Source organism: Balaenoptera physalus (assembly GCF_965194825.1).
Source record: "Balaenoptera physalus genome assembly, chromosome: 3".
NCBI lineage: Eukaryota > Metazoa > Chordata > Mammalia > Artiodactyla > Balaenopteridae > Balaenoptera > Balaenoptera physalus.
In genome coordinates this window covers 71,107,783-71,132,500 of record NC_138890.1, presented here as the reverse complement: position 1 = coordinate 71,132,500, position 24,718 = coordinate 71,107,783, and the positions used below count along the sequence as shown (strand labels likewise).

The window sequence follows — 24,718 nt, the reverse complement described above, 5'->3', positions numbered from 1 at the left end:
TTTAATGAGTAATCATGGGGAGGTCGGTTTTGCTTGCTTGAATTTGTATTTTAAATAGACCTGGATAATTTTTACGAGCTGCATCATGCCTTATTGTTGAGGCACGTAAAACACTGAACGTACCAAGCAGCACTATGAATGACATCAAGGGTAAAATCCAGTTCCTTGCCTCACAGCTATAAAGGACTTATTAGACTCTGGTCAAGAACTATAAAACTTGGAGAATGGCAACTGCCTTCACATTCTCCTTCTAATCTGGCTTCTTGGAATCCAAAACATTTAGATTTCTCTGGAAGAAGAATTCTATTTTCTATTAAGAAGCTGGTATTGACCACTTACTATAGACCTAGGTTATCTGAAAAAAATCTTTTCATTCCCTTCATTTATTTCACTGGGTTTTAAATCTCACTGTTACTCTATGAAAAAACTGGAAAAATATATTAGTCATGTTTCATCCTACAGCTGTTTGGATTTCTGGCTGCACATCAAATAATTTTTACTGAACAACACCACATTAAAAAGCAGATGCCAAGGCATACTGTTGTAATTTGATCATTTATACCAAGGTTAAAGGAAACTCTTAGGCAAGAATTATCTTGCAACGAAAGACAGCCTTTAATTTTCAAGAGAATACATGAAAATAAGAGGCATGTTCCTATTCAAGTATGTAGGTTAACAACTGTGCAAAGAAGAGCCTCTAGGGATTTTGTGTCTTAACAAAGGTTATTTACATTTGCAAAATACTCACCAATACATTTGATGCCATTTCCAACCCAGCCTTCTCTGCAGCTACATTTGAAGCTTCCTGGGACGTTTAGACATGAGGCATGCATGTCACAGTTGTGGGCACCAATTTCACACTCATCCACATCTGAGAAACCATAGTTAATATGAAGATAAGATACAACCTAGTTAATTCTACTTCCAAGAGATTTCTGTATAGGCAAAATTTTAAAGTAAACACAGAGAAAACATTAACGTCACTTTTACTTTTAATATGTTTAGACTCCAACAGGATTTGGAAGTTCATGATCCAAATCAAACAAGGCCTTCCCTGAAAGAAATCGCCAGCCAGAATATATAGAAATAATCCCTGGAAATGTTATCTGGAAAATGACCAGATGCTTTTCTCAGTATTATGTATACAGTGTCTGTGTACGTGGTACACATGCATATGAACATGCAGAGTTCTTCTTTCATTACTTGCTCTTTCCTGGAGGTGCCAGCTTAAGGCCTAGGCTGCAGTCTAAGTCACCCACCACCTGGCTTGAGCGAAATACCACATGAGAGCCTTGAGCAATGATGGACATTTGGCCCAAAGCACTGACCTTGGGAGTTCAACCCCCATCCGCCCTTCAAAAGGCTAAAACTATTTAGTAGAGAACAGGAATAAGAGATAAAATGAATGGGGTGAACAAAGAAAAAAAGGGAAGAGAGGAAATTTGGGCAGGGAGAAGAGAAGGCAAAAGCAAATGGAAAGAGAGGAGAGAAGAGGAGAGAAAACGATGGGGGAAAGAAAGGAAGGAAAAGAGTCTAAATATAAGTTTAGATTAATTTTTGTTAGTTTAAAAGAACTGCAAAACTCAGGAAACACTTGGGATTCCTCCAGGTCTTTTGGTGCTTCTTCCTTATGTATATCTCCTGTTTGGTTAGGAGAAAGTGAACGCTGCCCCAAGAGCTACCAGGAGCACATCAGAACCATGGGGGCCAGATTCCACACCCATTCTCCCACTCCGTGTCCAAGCACGCAGCCAGGTCTGCGGCTTGGTAGCTGAGACCATGCTCATCTACCACAGAGAAGAGACAAACACATCACACGTGCTCTGGGCCAGTTACTCATCACGTAACTGTCACAACCTGGTGTGGGTGAAAGTACAAGAAATTCCAGGGAACAAATGATGTTGAAGGTTAACCTCTGAAATATAAGAAGCTGAAACACAGAGGATACAAGCTTGAGACCTACCTGTGCATCCTGTGGTCCCCTTCTTTACTGAATACCCCAGCTGACAGTGGCAAATGAAGGATCCCTTGGTGTTCTCACATTCCCCAAACATGCAGATGTTTGAATTTAAGTCACATTCATTCACGTCTAGGAAATTGATTTTCAACACCTTGGTTAATACTTGTTTATTCTAGTAATTCAAAAGCTATCTTTTAAACTGAATAGCATACTAATGAGATACACAAATAACGTTTAAAATATAATGTATTTGCAGGACACAGTATTACAGATAAATATATTGTCTTTAAGGATTTTTTTTTTTCAAATAATTCTTCCTTTTCGGCTTTCACATCTTCTAATACAATGGTTTGAATTTTAAAAATAACCAAAAAAGCCTTTTCTTCTTATGTGCGTGTGTGTGTGTGTGTGCACACTGTACATAAGTATTTATCCTGTTCTTATGCTACTCACCAATGCATGTTTTCATGTCCATTGAAGCCATGAAGCCATCATAACACAGACAGCGATACTCTCCAGGAATGTTGGTACACTGCCCACCATCACAGATATCAGGATTATTTTCACATTCATCAATATCTGATGATACAAAATCAAAATCAAATGAAAAACAAGGATGACTTTTATTAAGCTCATGCATTTTTTTTTTCATCCAGTTCCACACAAAATATGTGGAGCCAGATTTGTAAGGTAAGATTAACCAGATGTACAAAGTCTGTGTATTTTCCTTCCTGTACCTGCGCACGACCTCCCATCTGGCATCAGGGCATAACCTTCACTGCAGCTACATTCATAGCTTCCTTCTGCATTAGTGCATTGGGTGTCACAGCCTCCGTTCATTATCATACATTCATCAATATCTGTAAAAACATTGCCACAACGTTACTTGTCAGGGATACTTCCTTAAAAAAAAAAGAGTTTTTCTACTTCTTCTTAAGCAGACAATGCTTCAGTGGCTTTGGATTTTTCTCCCCACTATTCATGTTGATTGATCACTGTGACATTAGCCTTTCTTAGTTCCTCTCACTTCCTTTTAGACAGCATTTCATTTGACATTCAGCTCCAGTAACCTAAGATTAAAGAACTCAGATATACCATATAGGATGAAATATATATAGAGAGAGAAATATAGGATGTTTCTTATTATAAAACCAGAGGTTCCTCTGCAAAACCACCAAACCATGGCATCTGCCCCCATTCTTAGATTTGTTTTTAGGACAAAGGACTCCCATCGGCGTCATTATATATTCCGTGCCAGAAGCATTCCTCGACTGACTTGAGAAATACAACTTCCAGGCCTGTTTGGCCTACCCTTACCTGTACAGCCCTGCCGGTCTGGCGTGGCCTGGTACCCAGGATTGCAGGAGCACTGATAAGTTCCAATCATGTTTACACATTTTCCATTTCTACAGAGATTGTCACTCAGGGAGCATTCATTAATATCTACAAAAAGATACAAAGAGTTAATGTTTTATGAAATCACAACACCACTTAAACTATCAAGAACATGCAGCATCAGAGCAATGGTCTCCAAAGGGCTTTATTTACTTCAGGGGGAAGTAAGATGGTCTCTTGCAGCAATTCAAGGAAAACGCCAGAATCTATATTTCTCTTAGTTCTATCTACAAAAGTGCTCTCCAGTGGAACTTTTTACATTGATGGGACTGTTACATATCTGTGCTGTCCAATATGTAGCTGTTACTGAGTGCTTGAAACATGGATACTGTGACTAAGGAACTGAATTTTTAAAGTTATTTAATTTTGATAAAATTTAAATAGCCACGTGTGGCTAGTGAGTACCACATTAGACCACATCCACCTAGCACATGCCAGAAATAAAGCTTTTTAATACTTAATCTATGAATTTACACTGGCACCCTCAGCTGGTCTTAACTGGATGGTTACGTGTTGTCTAAATAACATGAAGGTTCCTGAGGGAAGACAGCTGGTTCCACAAAATAGAAGGGCTGAAAATAGGGCCCTCAGTTTTTAAGTTTTCATGGCATTGTGTTTAGAGGGCCTGGATAGGTGGATTACAGATTATATTGCCTGTTTTTTAGGAAACTAACCTTTATAAGATGGGCAGATGCCTTAAAAAAAACGCCTGCAAAGATCTGTGGAAGAAACTAGTACTAATAATGCAAAAAGAGAAGAGCAAGAAAATGGTAGAATGACACTTCCTCACACAAGTTACCTGTCAAACACAATCTAAGGTAAAAATCAGATATAACAAGAAATTCACCCCAAATTCTCAAAATCACTAAGAAGACGATGTGGCAAATTTATGTTTATAATCATGAAATATTTATTTTATTGAACATGCAAAAATACATATTTTATAATGTACATTATATCATTGAGGGGAGCTTTTTTTTCAGCTATAAAACTCATGAAAATTAATTAGCAAAATAAACTGAACTTAGAAACAGATCTCTGGATCACTGATACCACAACCATGAATAAAAATTCTGTAATTATCTGTGTGAAAAAGCTTTTTGAACTATTAAAGTGGAATTAAAAATATTTAAAACCTTTAAATTCACCTTTTAAAAATGTCTGTTTGAAAAAAGAAGCAGACTCACAGATACAAAGAACAAACTAGTGGTTACCAGTGGGGAGAGGAAACGGCGGAGGGGCAAGATAGCGGTAGGGGTTAAAAAAAAAAAGGGTTATTATGGGATTATACAAAAGCATGAATGCAAAACTTCTGAGAATTGTAAAGCACGACAGAATTTAAAGAATCTTTCATTCAATAAAAAAATTAAAAATTAAAAAAATAAATAAAATGTCTGGTCTATGATTTAAGATTCACCTGATCATTAGCATAGCGATATAAATATGGGTTATAAATAAATACATGAGTAGTCGGGAGGTGTGCTCAAGTTATGTTTTTATTTGGGGGTGTGGGATCTGTCTGTTTTAAACTGTTTTATTTGCTTACACTTTCAAGAAAGATTTACTGTGAGGAAAACATTTCCTGGCTAAATCAAAGCTTTAAAGCCTATGGAATGCTTCTTCAAGACCAGCCGTGGTCGCACCTACATCCTCCGCCCCCCATCCTGAGCTCAGGGCCAGTAAAGAGGCCTCAGTGCTTCTGTGAGGAGGGGGTTGGAGGGAGCGCCTGAGCTCCCACACAGGTGAGCAGACCCTGTGATGACTGACACGGGGCACCGAGTGGATTCTTGTGCACATGTGTGCGCACAGGCAAACTATCAGGGAGCGGCCCTTCCAAGGGGAGCGTATGTCCCATCCCAGCCGACCCGGAGGAGGGAACTACAAGGCCTGACACAGGGTCCCTCCCACAGGGTCCTTTCCAGTGCGCTTGTAACGAAAAAGAGGGGAACCGGGGTAAGCATTTTCTAAAGACACAGCCTGAATCCAAATGTACGGACTCTCAATTCCCAAATTTTAATCTGTTAGATTTCACAGGCCAAAAACAACCAGTTCATGAGAATGACCTCTGATCTTTATGATCTTTACCGGCTGAACTGGGAGGGTTTATGTGCTGAGGAGACAAACTCACCCACACAGTCCTCACGTGATGGTGACAGCTCGTGTCCCAGTGGACAGTCACACTGAAAGCTGCCCTCAGTGTTCACACAGGTGCCACCCCTACAAAGGAGAGGGTTACGTTCACATTCGTCAATGTCTGAAAGGTAAAAACGTGAGAGCCATTAAAGAACTCTGAGGAAAAAACGTTCACGCACACAGCATGGGAGAAAGATTCATTATCTGAGGTCATTGCGGCTCAAATGTGAGAGATGGGTTAATAAGAGATGGGCTAAGCTCTCTTCACTTTATGATCACTAGATAAAAGGTTAAAGTTCTACTCTGAAAAGATAGTGAGCTATCAAGGCTTTTACTTGTATGAAATGAGCAGACTCATGAGAGGTAAAAATAAACAATATTCGCTTTATATCACTCTGAACTCCAGACACCATATGTCTCTATCTCTAATCAAAGTGAAAGAAAACTCTTGGACTGATCACTTTCTGTATCCCATGAGGTGAGTCCTATAAGTTGCTAAAAATGAAACCATGGGCTAAAAGGTGGGCAATGCCAAGAGTGTTTGTAATAACACACAAGTAAGGAAAAGAACATGGGATTCGCATGACAATATAAATTTGGGGGGTCACCACCCAACACCATACATTTTCAGTGACTCCCTCCTCAGCAGTTAGTCGTGGTGACTTCAGATTCTACAAATAAGCAGAACCCAGTCTCAATATCTCACTGCCATTAAGGCACCAAGGGGCTGGGGCTCCCCAAGAGCCATCGAGGAGCAGATTTCCTGTCTGACACTTAGATCTGTTCTCTCTCTCGCCACAGCTCCTTGCCAAGCACGCTGTTCACAGCTCTGAGACAGGCCAAGGTCGCGCTAAGGAGTCTGTGCTAGCCCGGTGTGCAGACCCCAGAGGCTTACCCATGCAGTTCTTCATCATCATGAACCCGCTCTCGTAGCCTTCGAAGCACTCACACTCAAAGCTGCCCGGCGTGTTGACACAGATCCCACTCCCACAGAGGTCAGGAGAAATCCTGCACTCGTCAATGTCTAGTTCGCAGGGTTTAAAAGAAATTCAGAAAACCAGAGTGAGATGAGAAGGTGTTAACGAACAGAGAGATTTGGCCTTCCGAGCAAAGGTGCCGGAGGAAGCAGGGGCGAGCCGTAGAGGGATGCGTTTTCAGGAGGTCACCTCGAGGGGGACAGGGCTGCGGGCACATTCCTTTCCCCAACTGCCAAAACTGTCACAGCCAACAGGCAGGTGGGCCCTTTTTGCCTTTAAGAATTCTGGAATTGTGGATTTCTCTTTGTGGCTTAGAAATGATAACAGAAGGATGAACCAAGCAACTTTGATATGAGCCGATCAAGGCAGGTGGCAAACGAGGAAGCAGTGGCCATATGGAGGGAGTCCCACACACGACGCAAAGCCCACGCTGGTTCTGCTGCACTAGCCCACGTCCGCCCCTGGTGCGGGCGTGTGAGGGCTGCTGCCTCTGAGCAGGGGTGGCTAGCCGGCCACAGAGACGGCCACAGAGGCAGACGCGACCTCTGAACCCTGAGCCGGAGAACGCATCTATATGGCAGGGCCGTGGAATATGCCCCAACTGTGCTTCTGCGTCATATTCAGACGGAAGAGCCTACTGATTTAATTTTAAAATTAAAAACAAACGATCATGATGGGCTTTTGCGTTGGTCAATTTTTACATACTACAGTAAATAATAGCAGCACTTATATTCTCAGAAACAGGATTCTCTGAGAAATCTCCCATTCCTGAAATCAAGATTTTCAATAGAGCTGCATGTCTGTAAAATAAGATTAAGAAAACATGACTTGCTTAAATATTTTTGTCAGACTGGGAAAAATGTTTTTGCCAGCATCTGTTTATTCTCGTGAATTTAAATTTTTAAGTTTTTCTATCACAGGATTTATAAATGGCTAATTTGCACACGTTCTCTTGCGGGGGGCAGTCGGGGGGGGGTAGTCTCAGCCCCTGCTTTCTCCCAGCTTTTGGTTTTTTTCTATTGATTTTTCCCAATTGCAGGACATACTGAAAAAATGCAGGTACTTTCTTTGAAACAAAAGTCTTAACAAAATTGATTGATTCAATTAAGCAGGTAACAATATGCATACTAATTCTCTTAATTTTTATCTATCAGTATCTAGGCACTGGTGATGAGAGCCAAAGGAAGAACACAGAATAAGTTCAATGGCAGAGGAGGGACAGATTTTGGCTGATGTGATGTGGTGGGAGCTGCATAGTGTGGATTATGAACTCTGGAACCAGATGACTGGGCACAAATCCCACTTCTGTCATCTTCTGGGTGTAGGGGCTTGGGAAAGTCACTTAATTTCTCTGTGCCTTAGTTTCTTTATCTGTAAAACGGGGCGTGTAGTAGCACCTGCCTCATAGGAGTAAGTGAACCAATGTTTCTTAAGTGCTGAGAACAGTTCTTGTCTCATAAAGAAGGCAGTATATATGAAAGCTATTCGCTGTTAAGAATTAGCTTTTTGGAGGAAGTGGCTTTTGAACTGATCCTGGAAGGTTGCATAGAAATTCTAACTTTAAAGATGTAGAATAAATAGAAGGGCAAGAGATAAAATGCATAGGTGAAGAAAACTAATGCATTTCAGAGAACAGCAAGTTATAGAGAGGCTGATAATGGATGCAAGTACAGGTGAGATGGGTACGGTTACTGAGGGCGCCAGCGTGGGGAGCAGAAGATGGGCCTTACATGCTGTGAAGAAGGGCAGCCAACCGTGTCCCACTGTCCTTTCACATTGCATCCCACAACACCGCAGTGGTGTCAACAAACTTCTGTCTTATACAGTATAAACGAGGTGAGTTTCAGAGCCATTAAATGACTTGGCTAATTTCACACCCAAAACAGGGCAGTCAGAACTGGAAAAGCTTCTTTATCTAGGTCTAGGATCATCTAAGTCAATAGAAGTTGTTTTGCGGGAAGTTATACAATCCAAGCCCTGCTTTAGGATGAAAAACCTGGTGGTTGTGAAAATGAAGGATCTGATTGGAAAATTACTGGGGTGGGAGACGCTGGAGGAATCGGCAGTGTAGTAGAGACTGAGATGTGCTGCCCAGGTCCCCCTTCAGGAAGGAAGGACTCACGCGTCCTTGCCCTCCGCTGTCGGGACTGCGGCTGGCAGAAAGTCCTGAGGTGAGAACTATCTTCAGGAAGCGCCTCAGCTAAGCGGACCTTCCTCACAGTCACACCCCTTCTCGGGGCAGATGTATGCAAAGATTCATCATGCAGGTACATAAACACCTGGTCCCTGTGCCCTAACTCAAGACAACTGTGATGTGCTTCCCAGATGCAGAGCTCCCGGGGCGGGTGGGCTGAGGACCACACTGGGACTGCATCACAGCCCACTTCTGCTTCCTTTCCCTCCCTCCCAAGACCAATCCCTAATAACCTTGGTGCCTGCTAATCTCTGCTCAATCTGTTTCCTGAGGAGCTGAACCTGCATCAACAATAGTGTAGGAGAAATAGTACAAGTACTTGAAATAGCCATTTTGATGGAAGAATATACATAACTTTTTCACTTGCCTATTGGGAGACGGAGGTGTCAAAATTAAGTCTGAGGCTTCAATCCTGAGTGAAATGATACTATTAATATATCCAAGGAAGTCCCTAGGCAGAGGAAGGGGGATGGGACAAAGGGAGACGAAAACAAAGAGAAACTGTCCAGATGGAAGTTAGAAATGCAGGAGTGGAACTCAGGAGGACTAGAGAGCTAGAGATGGCACCTAGGAGTCAGCTCAACAGAGGCCATCCAAAAAGGCGTGATGGTAGATGCAATTCTGAGAGGCAGAATGTTGAGAGAGCAGAGGACTTTGGAAAATGCCCAAGGGATGGAAAATGCCAAAGGCAAGAAGAATCTGGGAAGATTAGAGACGGAACATCATAGTCATGATAGGACAACTGAGACGGGAAACACCATGGAAGCTAAGAGAGAAGAAAATCAAGGAGGGGGTTGGCCAGAGGTCAAGGAGAATATGCACTGAGAGAAAGATTTTTTTGAACTTGGCAAAGGTGTTTTGCAAGAGTATATATACGTGCCTGAAGGAGGGAGGTCAGCATTCAGGGGCTACAAAGCAAATGGTTACTTAAAAGAGAGGAATGAGAGGTGAAAGTAGGAAAAGTGCATGGTAGCTTGAGGGAAAAGGAGGGCTGAGGAGATGCTCTGCACTTGTCTACAGGTCTAGGGGAAGAAACCAGTAAAGAGGGGGAGATGCCAGAGAGAGAGGAGTGAACTCTGCTAAGAAGGGCCTGGAGCAGGAGGAGGGAAGGAGAGTGAAAGCAGAGAGTTTCGCTGGAAAATTGCAGAAGAACATCACATTTCCTTCTCTGGAAGTGGAGGAGAGAGTAGGGCTGGAAAAGGACATTTTATACGAGAGAAGAGGGTGTGTGAGAAGGGTCCTGGAAATCAGGTTTGACTTCAATAAAGAAGAAAAGGAATGAATAGCGACACGAGAGGGTGTGTAAGTCAGAAGAGGTTTAGAAGTGCTGCGAAGAGAAATTTATTAAGGGACGTAAAGAGGTGAATACAAGTATCGGTCAGCAGCTTCAAAGGCCTGGTTGAGGGTGAATGCAGGGACCTCGGTCAGCTTTTCTCAGGCTCTCCCCCCCAAGTTCAGCAGCCCTGAGTGGAGAAAACAGTGGCGAGGGTGTTAGGAGTCGGGGATCGGCATGGAAGGCACGGCAGAAAGACAAGACGGCAGAACTCCAAAAGACCAGATGGATAGTTCTGAAATGCTTAGGGGATAGTCTAGGCTGGGTAGGGCCAAGAGTGAATCAGTAGGATCGTATGGAGTAGGAAGCTAGGAAGAAGTCAAGAGAGACACTTCAGTGGAGATCATGAACACGTAGTGGGGGCAGGAGAAAAGGGAAAATTCCAAAGAGAGTATGAAAAATGAGAGTTCTGAAAATAAGACCTTGGAGACATATTTCAAGTGTTTGGAATAATTTGTTATATTGCCTAATAGAAAAACTTGGAATTTTGTCTATTTTCTTAAAGAGAATGACTATGGATAAGGGTATGGATATGGCTTGTGCCTGAAGCATAATTATTAAGAAATCTGTCCACAGATGAGGAAAATATGTTACAACTTCTCTATTACAAACCTTAAAATTTGTAACAGAATGTCAAGTTTATACAAGTGTTGATTTAATGGCTATATTCTTTAGTACTCATATATTCTGAAAATCCTATTGTTATATTGTTCTTGTAGGTAGCACAGATATTATTTTCATGCTGTTTTGCAGCTCTCTCACAACAAGTTTGCTGGAGAAGTGGTTTAGGCACAGGGAAAAGGAAATAAAAAGAACAATGTACATGTTCCTAGTGAGAAGATGGGCTTTTAAAGGCAGTACTTCCAAATAGCAAAAGAAAGAGAGCCAAGGCTTACCCAGTACAACAGAAGAATAGTCTCACCTGTGCAGTTTCTTTCCTCCAAGTCTAGAGCAAAGCCACTATTGCAACGGCACTTGAAACTTCCAATTGTATTCCTGCACTTTCCATACGTGCACATCCCAGGGAATGCTTTGCATTCATTGATATCTACAGGCAAAACAGAGCTGGAATGTAGAGCTGGTTGATATAAAAGAGTAGGTCCAGCTTACCCTTAAGCTGGGACGAAGTGAGAGAGTGGCATGGACATATATACACTACCAAATGTAAAACAGATAGCTAGTGGGAAGCAGCTGCATAGCACAGGGAGATCAGCTCGGTGTTTTGTGACCACCTAGAGGGGTGGGATAGGGAGGGTGGGAGGGAGGCTCAAGAGGGAGGGGATATGGGGATATATGTATATGTATATCTGATTCACTTTGTTATATAGCAGAAACTAACACACCATTGTCAAGCAATTATACTCCAATAAAGATGTTAAAAAATAAAAGGGTAGGTCCGTCATTTTAAGTTAAAAATCTAACATGAATGAAAAGAATGTACTCAAGTAAAAATGGGGGATATCAAAGTTTTCAATGATTACACTGATGCCACACAGGAAGTGTCAATTGTGAAAAAGATTCTGTATTTTTACTGAACAGTTCTGATCCCTGTATTTCTGACCATTTGTTTTGTAAAGTTTAGGGGAGATAGAGAACTTTTTGCAACATCAGGGCTGCATCTCGTCAGGCTGTGCTGAGGAAAGCAGCAGTACAGTAGAAGGATGTAAGAAAAGTGAGCTTAGCTGTCTTTTTCAGTATCTTCACTTCAATACCAACTAGTATAGGTGATGTATACTCCTGGGCCATAAGGCTGGTCGCATGTTTTGTTTAACAAAGAAAATAAAGTGGGAAATCAAACGTTTAAGGCAAAATCAATCTTCAGAGAACGCGGAAGGTGAGCTTTAGTGCAGAGGGAACCAAATGCGCTGCTGACGGTTACCTTTGTAAAATGGCCTCCCAGTAAGAACGTCCCCTCTGTTAGCAAAGCCAGGCCCCCGGGGGCACAGGGTCTCGTACTCCTTGGTGCCAGGTCTGGGGCACTCCTCACACTCAGAGCCCCAAGCTGCCCCGACCGCGCAGCAGCAGGCATCCATGCGGAACTTCCCAGGAACAGGATGGACGCATTCATCTTCGTCCCACGTCAAGTAACACTGCTCCATGCGGATGTCTACGGGCAGAGGGAACCACAGTCTGAGATGAAGCTGTAAGATGCACTGAACATTCACATACCAAGCATCTGCTTAGGCCCTGGGATGAGGCCAGGCCCTGGAGACACACTCATGGGCAGGAGACAAGAGTCCCTGACCTCCTGAAGTGGATACCATAATGACAGTCATTTAAAGAGAGCACAGGTGGGTTCTCCTTCAGTATTACCTAATTCTCACCTGACACCTTCAGGAAGAAAAGGTTCCCTTGGGATAAGATTCCTTCTTATCATCGGCTATGATCCTTTTTTCGTAGCACTGACATCAGAAAGAATAAATTAACTTTAGCATATTTTAGGGCCACTAAGATATGAGTAATTCTGGGATTAGTGGGGGAAAAAAAAGCATTTGAATTACGTATGTAAAAAGTTATGAGAGCCTGGTAGAGTAATCCTGTGCCTTTACTACTGAGTTTCATATCAATATTTACATCAGGAATCAAAACATTGTCAACATACGGCCTGTGAATGTTTTGACTGGCTTACACACATTAAATTAAAATATTAATTTTGGAAACGTTTGGATAGTACATGTGCTTTACAGTTTGTTGCAGTCTCCATTACTCCTTATTACCACCTCACTCATTTATGTTAACTGCTTGGCCCCTGCAAGCATCTGAGTTTGGAACTCCTGATTTAGATCAACTCCTATCAGAGCAGTTTATCTCTTTTGTTCTCAGAATATTTTCCATTTTCATATGCCAATCTCTTGAAACTTTCTCACATTCACAGCCACGGTAAATTATTGTGGCAAAATTTAAGTAGTGACAAAAAGCATTTAACAATAAAGATGTTAAAAAAAAAAGCATTTAACAAAAGTACAAGGATGAAGAATCCGATATATCCTCTTAGAATATTACAAAGGCATGATTTTGAGTGATATTACTGAGAATTTATTTTGCTGAGTGATAATTTTAAATCAATGATATAAATTTATATATAACATCATTTAGTTACTGAAGGCAATTTGATTTTATTAGTTATTTGACCATACTGATACATTACTTTGTCATCTTCAAAAGATACTTTACTTTTTTCTAAACTTTGGAGATAATTTAAGAATAAAACTCCAAAAAGAAGTTTTCTTTATAATTGGACTTTGGATATTATAATTTCTAAACAATTCCATATGATTTTTTTTTCATATGATTTTACAGTCATACTTTGTATCCAAATTTAAATATGCTGTCAAAAATTAGTTTAAAATGAAATTTGTGTTAATTATAATAACTAAACTGTATGCTGTTGCAAACTTTTTTTCTTACTACTAATTTTAAAAATCCCTGTTTTTAAAATACCTTAAAGATCTTTGAATATAATAATTAAAAAATATTTATTACATAGTTTTGGAATAATTTTTAATATATAATTTTTTGAATACTTAGTTAATATATAATTTTAGAATACCTACTTAAATACCTTGAAGATCTTGGAATATAATACTACCATTGCTCACACTTTGTCTACAAGCTTAAATTTCAAATACAAGCCTATGTAAAGTTATTTTACAAACTAAAAACTTACTGTTTCATAAGATATTGGGAAAAAATCCCTTAAGTAAATAAAAAATTGTTCAGAGACAACATAGGATCAATAGAAGTTTTTTTTTCAATCATGAAACTTAAGTTTAGTCAAGAATAACACTGATAAAAAATAAAGTCAGCTAGGCATTTCTATAATACAATGCTGACAGAAAGAGCTTCCTTATTTAAAATCTTTAGAAAATAAAGCATTAAGAAAATTTAAATTCTGAAGATGGTAAAGGAAGGGGTAGGATCAGTCAATTTTCTCACACAGAAGCCACATAACTTTGCCATGACTTTCCCCACTGTCTTGTCACGGAGCATAGCTGCAATGGGCTGGTAAATGTTAACTTCAAACACGAGCCTCCAATTTTTCTTCTATGTTCAAAATATACATAGTTCTCTTCTTCCACTGACTCAGTGTGAAAGACTAAACAGCCTAAAATATCTGATTAAAGAACTTATAATTTTTGTGTGTGTGTGAAAGTAGGGACTTGAAAATATATTTGTACGCCCACGCTCATAGAAGCATTATTCACAGCAGCCGAAAGGTGGAAGCCACCCAAGCGTCCATCGACAGATGAGTAGACAAATAAAATGTGGTACATACATACAATGGAACACCACTCAGCCTGAGAAAGGAGAGAAATACTGATACATGCTACAACATGGATGAACCTTTAAGACACCACACCAAGTGAAACAAGCCAGTCACAGGAGGACAAATATCATATGATTCCTTTCCTATGAGGCACTTAGAGTAGTCAAATTCATAGAGACAGAAAGTAGAAGCAGGGATGCCAGAGGCTGGGAGAGGGATAAATGGGATGTTAGTGTTTAATAGGTACAGAGTTTCAGTTGGGGAAGATGCATTTTTGAGATAAATTTGTGAGTAGTACTAACTTTCTGTATTATACAGAAATCATTTCATTTAAATTCATTCACTTTAAAAATATCCTCTGGTGAGTTTCCCCCAAATATCGCACTTAAAGCAAGTTTTCCAGCTATAGACCAAAGAGTTTTGGTCAGGCCATTATCCAAAAAAATAAGAAAATTCACGCTTGGTTTCATGCATAAAACACAAGAGAGTATGGACTTACCCAAACACACACGGCCAGTTCCATCCAACGTAAGGCCTTCAGGGCACTCACAATGAAAAGATCCTTTGCTGTTGACACAGCGTCCATTTGGGCAAACGCCAGGAAACACCTCACACTCATTAACGTCTGCAGGGAAATGAAGCAAGCAGAGAGAGAAAGATGTTACAAGTAGAAAAAGCAGGTGTAGTCTTACTTCCTGTATAGCATATTCATTCTGCAATACAATGTGGACCATTACTTGAGTCAAGCAGAAATATTCCATAACGAAGCCACCGGGTTTCCTGGGTACCAGCTGTGAAAACTACCACAGCCTTGTCCGTCCATAAAACACATCGCAGACATACACCTTTGCCAGCTGTTTTGTGCCTTAAAGGCTAGTGATGTCCTCACAAAAATTCACCCAACGGCATAAAGAAGAGAAATGGGAAATTCTAAGCTGTTTCCTAAGAATATTATTCTAAAACATTTGTTGACTACATCGAGTATTTTCATTGAAATTCCAAGGTTTTTGAAAGTGATAAATATCTCCAAAGTGTGAGAGTGAATGTTAATTTTAAATACTGCTCTAAAGACTTACAATGTCATTCAAGAACGCACCCACCTTCACAAGTAACACCTTTAATCCTGGCAAACCCTCTTGGGCAAGCTGTATCTGTGAGAACAAAGGACACATTTTTACTTCATTACAAAAAGCACAACTGTCTTAAGCTCAAGAAACAGTATAATGGAATCTAAATTGAACTAAATAAAAACCACAATCTGGGCTTTAGAGGCAAAGGACTCCAGCTGCCCTCTGTTCAATTCAGTGGAGCACATGACATGGTGTGGTAACTCCATCGGTGTTGACCCATATTGAGATTCTCATAATTTTTCCTACAATTTCCTTTTGCTTTCACACTGTCAACCAAATCACAAGTAAACAAAAGATTTAGAGAAAAGAGACATCATGCTCTACCGGGACACATGCAAATAAGAATATTGGAGGATACTGATAGTCACCCAGTAGCTCAATTCTAGTTGATTCCCTTCCTTATCCAAACTATTCAGAAGGTCTGCTTATAGTAAAAGGATAAACCAAATACATATTTCAAGAAGTGAATACATTTTACCAGAAAAGACAACATGTTGGGGAAGGTATTGATCTTATGGTCTTCTTCATGATGGAAATATACAGAGAAAGAGATTCCTATTGAGGAAGAAGCTTTCCGATGAGAAGCCCAGAAGCCCGCTGGCCAGGCTCCTACCTAGTTCACACCGCTCACAGGGGCTCCCCCAGGCAGCCCCGAGGGTGGCGCAGCATTCGGATTTCAGAGTGGCTCCGTTGATGTTCACCTCACAGCGGTTGTCCTGGATGTTGAGCCAACACGTCCCTTTCAGGCTGTCTGAAAAGGAATAGGAAATAGTGGGGAGCTCTCATCTCTGAAGAAAATAGAACTCAGTTCTATACACCAAAGGCATTATTCAATAGTATTAAAAAAAACATTATTTAAAAAACTTTTTTATAGACACATTTACACGTACATGCATTTAAATACAGCATATTACATACATGAAAATTAAATATGGTACTGTATATATTTCACACGATATGATAATTAATACAATTATATCTATGGGTATTCTAGGAGCAGCCGCTACTACCCACGATTTCGTACTGGGATTTGCAAATACAGGGCGTTACTCCTATAAGATCGTTACTTGTATGAAAAATATTCATAAGACTTATTCTTTATGGCAGATACTTTGATATTTAAGATTTTATTAAATAACATTCTCCAAGTAATCGCCTTCTCTCCTAATTCCCCACCAAATAAACCACACACAATTTCCGTTCTGTTGGAGAGAAGCCAGTGTTTCTCCAACCAAAGATAATTATTTGATGAATAATTTGAAAAAAAGAAATCTTAAAGATAAAAAAATAAACATCACTTATAAAACCACCATTAAGACACACCAGGGCTAATATGTGATGTATTTTCTTTCAGGCATCTTTCTATGATACATATGTATAGCCTTATCTCTAGTTCAAAACGTAACACGTGTTTATGATAAACTACTTGAAGAAATAGCAGAGAAAATATAAAAATCACCTGTAATCCAACCATCCAGAGGCAACTACTCCTGGCTTTTTAGACTATGTTTCTACATCAGATTCTTCCTCAAATGCCCATTAAAAAACCAATTTTGAAGCAGAGAAAAGGAATCCAAAGTTGACATGGCAAATATTAATTAGGTAAAATAAATCATATGTGAAGTTTTCCTTGCAGTACTGTGGTTCTCAGTTTACTGTGCATAACATTACCAAGCTTCTTGTTAAAACGCAGACTCATAGGTTTCCAGGTGTGTGGCCCAGGAGTCTGCATTTGACAAGCTCCTGAGGTGATCCCTCTGCAGGTGATGTGTAAAACAATTTAACAAAGCTTAATAGCGTAGTGTGGTCACAGTCTTGGAAAACAATAAAGAAAAAGCCTATTCCTACAGTATTTACTTTATTTTTTTTTTCATTTTTTAAAATAGACTTCATTTTTTAGAGCAATTTTAGGTTCACAGCAAAATTGAGCATAAAGTACTGAGTTCCCATATACTCCCTGCCCCCTCACACACACAGCCTTCCCCGCTATCAATATCCCACATCAGAGTGGTACATTTTTTACAGTCAATGACTCTATACTGCTATAAATATTGTGTACAGGTTTTTGGGTGGACATAAATTTCAGGTCATTTGAATAAATACTAATGAGTGCAATTGCTGGGGTGTATGGTAAGACTACGTTTAGTTTTATAAGAAACATCCAAACTGTCTCCAATGTGGCTGTACCATTTTGCATTCCCACCAACAATGAATATGTTATTGTTGTTCTACATCCTTGTCAGCATTTGGTGTTCTCAGTGTTTTGGATTTTCACCATTCTAGTAGGTGTGTAGTGGTGTCTCATTGTTTTAACTTGCATTTCCCTAATGAAATATTATGTGGGCATTTTTCCATATGCTTATTTGCCATCTGTATATCTTCTTCGGTGAATTATCTGTTAAGATCTTTAGCTTATTTTCTAATTAGGTTGTTAGTTTTCTTATTGTTGAGTTTTAAGAGCCCTTTATATTTCAGATAACCGTCTTTTTATCGGATATGTCTTTTGCAAATATTTTCTCCCAGTTTGTGGCTTGGCTTCTCCTTCTCTTGACCATATCTTTTGCAGAGCAGAAGTTTTTAATTTTAATGAAGCCTGATTTATTAATTACTTCTTTCATGACTCATGCTCTTGGTGTTGTATCCAAGTCATTACCAAACCTAAGGTCGTAATAAATTAATATGAACATAGACATTACACCCTTCACAAAAATTAACTCAAAATGCATCATAGACCTAAATGTAAACTACAGTATTTACTTTAAAACTCATCTAATAATAAGGGCAAATAAAGTTATACTGCTAAAATCAACAATAAAAAGAAAATACAACCAGAAACACAGAAAGGGAATTGCAATGAAACTGGCAAGCCCATGAAGGGAGACGTTGTACTCTGATTCCCTATGGAACAAGGTAGTGGGTAAGAGGACATTACCTACAACCCAAGCTCTCTGGGACAGAGGATAAAACAAAACAAACAATTCTGTCCTTGACTGAATACAAAAAGTTATGGGGCAAGGATGTGGGGAAGAAATAGGCGGTCTGTTTGCTTTTTTCTGTTTTGAGATTCAGTTTGGATAAAAACTGTGTGCAAATGAAAAAGATTTGCTCATATGTATTTGTATCAGGTCTCAAATTACAGGTTTTTTATAGGCTTAAACCTGTACATTCCATAGCACAGAGGAAACAGAGATGCTTGTGTAAGGCTACTGTGTATGTAAATGGTCTTTTAAGGACTGGGTTAATTACTGATTATCACCTTGGCTGTAGTCATTTTAAGTAAGATATATTGTAATAATATTTGTTAATATTTATTGAGGTAGCAACAAGCACTGTTAAAGGCTTTCCATGTATTAGTTTATTTACCCATTAAAACAACCCTATAAGGTATGGACAACTTGCAGATGAGAAAACTGAGGCACAGGGGTCAACTAATTTACCCAAGTAAGGTCACCCAGCTAGCAGAGTGTCAGCATCAAGATTCAAACCTGCACTGTATGATTTCAGAGGCTTTACTCTGCTTCTGTAGGCTGGTATTGTATCAACACTGAAAAGTCCCCAAATCCATACACACACACACATATACAATCCATCTCTATCTCCTGATTGTTTTTTCTTGTGTGTGTACCTATATACCTACACACACACACACACACACACACACATACACACACACACAGAGTCACAATATAGATGTACTTATATAGTCAGAGGTTGGTTAAGATCTCTGAAAAAAATAAGGCAGGGAAAGCAGATAAGCTAGAGGCTACAGTAAAAATCAAGAAGAAAAATAATGGTGGCTTGGATTGGGGGTTGTTGATCTTGGTGGTGAGAAGTGGTTGAAATATGGATAAACTTTAAGTACAATCAATAGGATTTACTGATGGATTAAATGTGCAGTTTGAGAGAAAAGCATCAAGGATGACTCCAGGATTTTAGAGGCTGGCAATTATAAGAATGGAGTTACCATTTGACAAGACAGAAATGATTCTAGGAGACACAGATTTAAGCTGAAAGATAGAAATTTGGTTTTAGATATGCTATGTCTGAAATGTCAACTAGACACCCAAATGGAGACACTGTGCAGATAATTAGAAATACCAGTCTGAAATTAGCAGACAGATTAAGGATGGAGAGAGAAATGTGAGTCAATGTAGAGGCCATCTAAGCATGAGTGTAAGACAGAGAAGCAAAGAGGTCCAAGGACTGACCTGTGAGACATTTCAAATTGGAAAACAGGAGAATATGAAAGATTTAACAAAGGAAACTGAGGAAACGGGCCAGAAAAGTGAAAGGAAAAAAAGAGGAGGCCATAAATGAAAAACTTCTTGAGAAGGGATGAGTGATGAACTGTGCTAAACACTGCTAATAGGCTAAGATGAGGAGCATTGCCCCTGTCGTGTCCACGTAATTTAAGGACAGAACGCAGATTCAAGCCAAAGATGAGGGAAATTGGACTAGATTATGCAGAGCTATCAGATGTGAGCAGTGTAAGGCAGGAAAGATTAACCAAATTTATTGTTCTATTATATTTAATCATTTCAACCAGCATACAGCAGTCTCTTCAAGCAGTTTATAGAACAGTTCAAGATTGGTTTATACTTAGGAAGTTTGCATAATATCTTCTAAATCCCTAAATATTCTTTGTATCTAACTAATTCATGTACATTCTGACAATTTAAAATTTTTAATTTACATCAGGGAATTTTTATCCAGTGCTAAATTTAGAGATTTGGCCCCTACCAAGAACAGCTTGCAGGCTAATTACTGATTAAAGCCGTTTAACAGTCCTATTAAAAAGTACATTTATAATATTTCCTAAGTATATTTTACTATTAACTCCCTTTTTAAAACTAGAATTCTGTTTTTAATAAAAAAAGAAGAAAAAATGATGTCTAAAATTTAAAAATATTAAGTAAATTTCTTTCTGAGCAGCTTTAGGCTGGGATATTCAAATGTGATCACAATGAATGAAAACACGTAACACATTGGCTGAGAAAAATATGGTGGTGTTTAGGTGTCCAACATAATGACTTGGAAATAAAAAGTCTTTGTTCCTTTTCATTAATAACTATAAGGGTAAAGGCCAAAATCACAGACATGTTTATGACAAAGCAAAAACTAAGATATCTTTGATGCCCAAGTGGCATACAGAGTTAGTTTTCTGAGACATTAATTGACTAATGCTGAGTTCATTTCCTTTGCATCATAAAACGAGTCTATCTCAGTTGGAAACTGTGGCTTAGCAAAAATATTTCTGCCTTACCAGATCCAACCCACATGTCCTCCCCCCGAACCAGGAATTCTGTGAGAAAAAAAGTAATGCCCTAGGCAGATGGCAGTCTATTTCCTAGTATGGAGAGCTGAGCAAGGCTCAAATTTCACCAGCTGTACCTCACTGGGAGATGAAGAGTTGGCATTTCCAAAGGGAAGGTTTTCATTGAAACTTTGGACTTGGTCAGTTCTCCTCCCGTGACAAACAGGTACCCTAAGCATCCAGCTAAATATTGCTAGCATCAGACATAATACTGAAAATACTATTGTCTTTGGAAAATACTAAGTTGAACATTGATACTGAATAGATAACAAACAAAACCAGCCAATTTATTTGGCACTATGTAAAACTGAAACATCTCCCTAACTACTTGGAAATATATATTTAGTTCCCTTTAAAGGTGGATACTAGGTAATAATATGAAGTATACCTAGCCAGTGTAGCCATAGACACTGGAAGCAGGAAAGAATGACTGGGGTCGTTTTTGCTTACATATGCTGAACGGTTGCTTATAGTGACAGATCAGACTATTTCATTTTATATATCTCCTATCGTCTTTATCAAAAACTGACCTTATATGTTTTGAGATACACTGAAAGATGTCTTGGAAGTTTTGGAATCTTTCTCTCTTAGAGATTTCCCAAAGCAAGAAAACAGTTATCTTCTCTTCCTTGGAGCTCATAAATTTATGATTGATGGGAGAAATGAAAAAAAACAATAAATTCTTTCTATTTGTTTAAAGTTTAAACTCTTCAAATTCTCGTCTTGTTAACTGAGTCCAAATGCGATCACATTTCTGTTTACCATTGAAGGTTGTTTATAAAAAGTATGCAGTAAGGATTTGATTGTATTGATGCCTAAGGCATTCCTGGGGAATGAATATAAATATGTGTGTGGTATGGAAATGCTTATAACGTATAGCATAATATATATACTTATAAGAAAGGAACGCTTCCCAGAATCTAACAAAATTTAAGAGCCTGTCCAGTTTATGCTATCATGTTGTACTCCTATCTTGATAACAAGAGAAAACAACTGAAGTAACTCCTAATTATTAGCTTCCTGTGATTGTGTTCTGTTTTTATCCACAGAAGTCCTGAGGTCTCTGCTTATCTTTGTAGTGAAACTGAAACATCAGCACCACGTACGAATCTTACCAATACAGATCAATCCTGTAGAGCTGAGTTTGCTGCCAGGAGAACATTCACAATTGAAAGATCCAAGGTTGTTCCTGCAGGCTCCATTGACACATGGGCTGCTTTCACATTCATTTATATCTACAATCCAGAAGGAAAAGATTCTGTTAGAGCTGCCATGTGTTTCTGGAAAATATTATTCCAACAAGCCACGCTATGCCAGAATGTCTGGTAAACTTGGCTCTTGTAATTTTAATATGGTTCTATGAGGCATAAAGTGAATGGGGAATGGAGAAGTGCATTTTACAGTGTGAATACACATGTGCACGGCTGGGGACTCAGTAGGACTACAGCAATCAGGCCATTTTGAAAGGGTTTAGCATCTAAATCTTCACTGTTTCACTACAACTTTACATAAATGGGATTCATTTTCTCCTACAATGAGATGTAATTTTCCTGTGGGAAATTTGAATTCTGATTCCATGGAAAGCAACATATTCCTGGGCGCAATGTGTGCTGTGCACAAAAGTGACTGTTTCTGTCATTTGTGGCTCCGAGAGGTTTTGGAAGAATTTAAAAAGCCTGTAGTAGAGACAACATATCACAATGCTGGCTTTAATTCCAAATTTCTGGATACAAATCAGGAAATAAGGGATGAAACTTTAATACTGGGTACAGCATTCTCCTCTAGCCCTTATCCACCTTCCCGTTCACATTTCCATGTTTGGTGTGAGACATTTTTAAAGCACAACTGATTGTGCTAAAACTAAAAAGAGAAAAAAATCTTTTAATTGTGTTAAATAGACCTTTACTATCATTAATTTGATCTGAGTCCTAAATCAAATCATATACCATAATCTAAACAATTCCTGTTGACGGTCAGAAGTATGACAGTCAGAATTAGAGTATGCCTATGTTCTCAAGTGGTGACTAAACAAAATGTCAAGCCAATAAAGTTAAATAGTTTAACATGAGTTAATTAAAAATAAATACAAGATTTAGCTAAAGTGTTTAGAAACAATATCAAAGACTGACCTTCAATATAAATTAAACCACTCAATTTAAGGAAGAGAGACATGGATTTCTTTCTGTATTTGATTAACTATGTGAAACAGGTCAACGTACCTCAAGATTTTTTTTGTTGAACACTACAGTTTCCGAGTTCACCATAATACTTATTTTTTTCTAAACACCTCTTTGAATTAAACATGAATCCTATATATACCAAGGAAAACATGCAAATAAATATCTAGAAGATTGTAATGTTTACTCTTGAACATCTCAAGTCAAATATAAACTAAACTGGTTCTGAAAAGGCAGGGCTCACTGATTTTTAAGTCTGTGGACTTGAAATACAAATTTAAAAATCCATGTGGAAAACAATTATGTTCCTTCTTTGCTATTTCAAAACTACTAAAGAAGTACCCAGGTATTAAATGAATTCTTCAAGTAGAAATTGTGTGAAGAAATATAAATGCATCTTTCTTTCAGGTCATTTGTAGCAAGAAAGCCTCTTAAAAGAAAAATACAAGAGCAGGTTTTATAAATATAGCACAGATTTGGAATGAAAACATCTATTCCAGAGTACTAAAATTCTTTCAATAAAAACACAATATAAAAAAGAAATCAGCCAAAAAAGCAGCAGATACCTAATCTGAAGACAGATGATATATTACCTACTAATTTTATTTGTAAGAAGCTCCCCAAAAGAAAAATGTCAGTATCATATACTTTCAAAATCCCTATTTTATATTAAGCAATTATGAACTCAAAAACTATAAACACATGCCATGACAGCTACAAATATAAACTGTTTAATTTTTCTTTAAATACAATGTTTTTATGTTATAAATGTCGTGGAACCAGGAACTGAAACAGTTCACTGTACATTCCTGGAAATAAACTTCAAAGCACATCTGGTTTACATTTAACTAGTTATGTCACTGGAAACACAATCTAAACCACAGTGCTTGCTATAAAAATTTTAACTTTCACAGACTCTCAGAGCTCAAACAAAAAAAGTAAGATAAATTTTAGTAACTTCAGTTTGAAATATCAGAGAAACTTGATCACTGCTATTTATTACATATTTAAAATAGCCTGTTGAAAACATGAATGACAAGCAAAATTAGTGAATATAGCAAATATAGAGAGAGAAAGCTAGAATCGGCAATGAATTGGCTGATAATTCCCTGCCTACTCTTTGGAAATTAGTTTAGAAAGAATAGCATGCAGAGAACTGCTTCAGGCAGACAAATTTATTGTGTGAATGCAAGACTGGAAATAAGGAGGACACCCAAGGGAAAAAGATATCCGTGGCCTGCAGGTCTATTTCTTTTTTGCAAAACACTTAATAAAATGCAAATAACTTAATAGTGGGAAGAAAGTGTAGAAATAACAGTTATTTGGTTGGATTTCTCACAACAAATCATTTTTATTTCCACAAATGTCATAAGGCTAGAACCAAAATATTTCTCTATCATTTCTCTTTTATTTACATAATATGAACTTCTTTCTTATAAACGACAGGTAATAAAACATATTTCGTATTAAAGAAAAGGCTCAGGTTTATCAGGAACAATTATCCTTTGGACAAAATAAGCAAAGACCATGCTTTCTAACCATCACTGTTGCCTGATTTGGTATTAATATGCCTTAATATTTATGTAATCATCCAATGTCATACTATCAAACACCATTAGCTCCTACTCTTCACTTTTTCACGTAAGTAGACGAATCCCTTTTATTTACCCTTTGGTATTTCACCTCTCAGTGCCCTTCAACTTCATCTTACTTGTTAAAATGGAAGAAATATGCTATAAATATTGATGATTTGGTATGCAAACCAATCTGACCAAACTGAATCAGACACCAACCATTTAGTTCCCCGTTATGTGTCTCCCTCACAATAGCACCAAGGG

General features: G+C 38.5%; 1 protein-coding gene across 1 annotated transcript in view; it reads right to left on the bottom strand.

Moving 5' to 3' along the window:
• Nucleotides 1-24,718, bottom strand: part of FBN2 (fibrillin 2) — a 222,722-nt gene that overhangs the window by 57,441 nt on the left and 140,563 nt on the right. The window contains exons 20-32 of the mRNA XM_082457817.1: nt 21,819-21,938; nt 16,003-16,140; nt 15,360-15,410; nt 14,759-14,884; nt 11,872-12,099; nt 10,915-11,040; nt 6,384-6,512; nt 5,484-5,609; nt 3,278-3,403; nt 2,698-2,820; nt 2,414-2,539; nt 1,964-2,089; nt 749-871 (exon numbers count right to left, since the gene is read on the bottom strand). Coding sequence (XP_082313943.1) covers nt 749-871; nt 1,964-2,089; nt 2,414-2,539; nt 2,698-2,820; nt 3,278-3,403; nt 5,484-5,609; nt 6,384-6,512; nt 10,915-11,040; nt 11,872-12,099; nt 14,759-14,884; nt 15,360-15,410; nt 16,003-16,140; nt 21,819-21,938 — 1,668 coding nt within the window. The remainder of the gene's footprint in view (nt 1-748; nt 872-1,963; nt 2,090-2,413; nt 2,540-2,697; nt 2,821-3,277; nt 3,404-5,483; nt 5,610-6,383; nt 6,513-10,914; nt 11,041-11,871; nt 12,100-14,758; nt 14,885-15,359; nt 15,411-16,002; nt 16,141-21,818; nt 21,939-24,718) is intronic.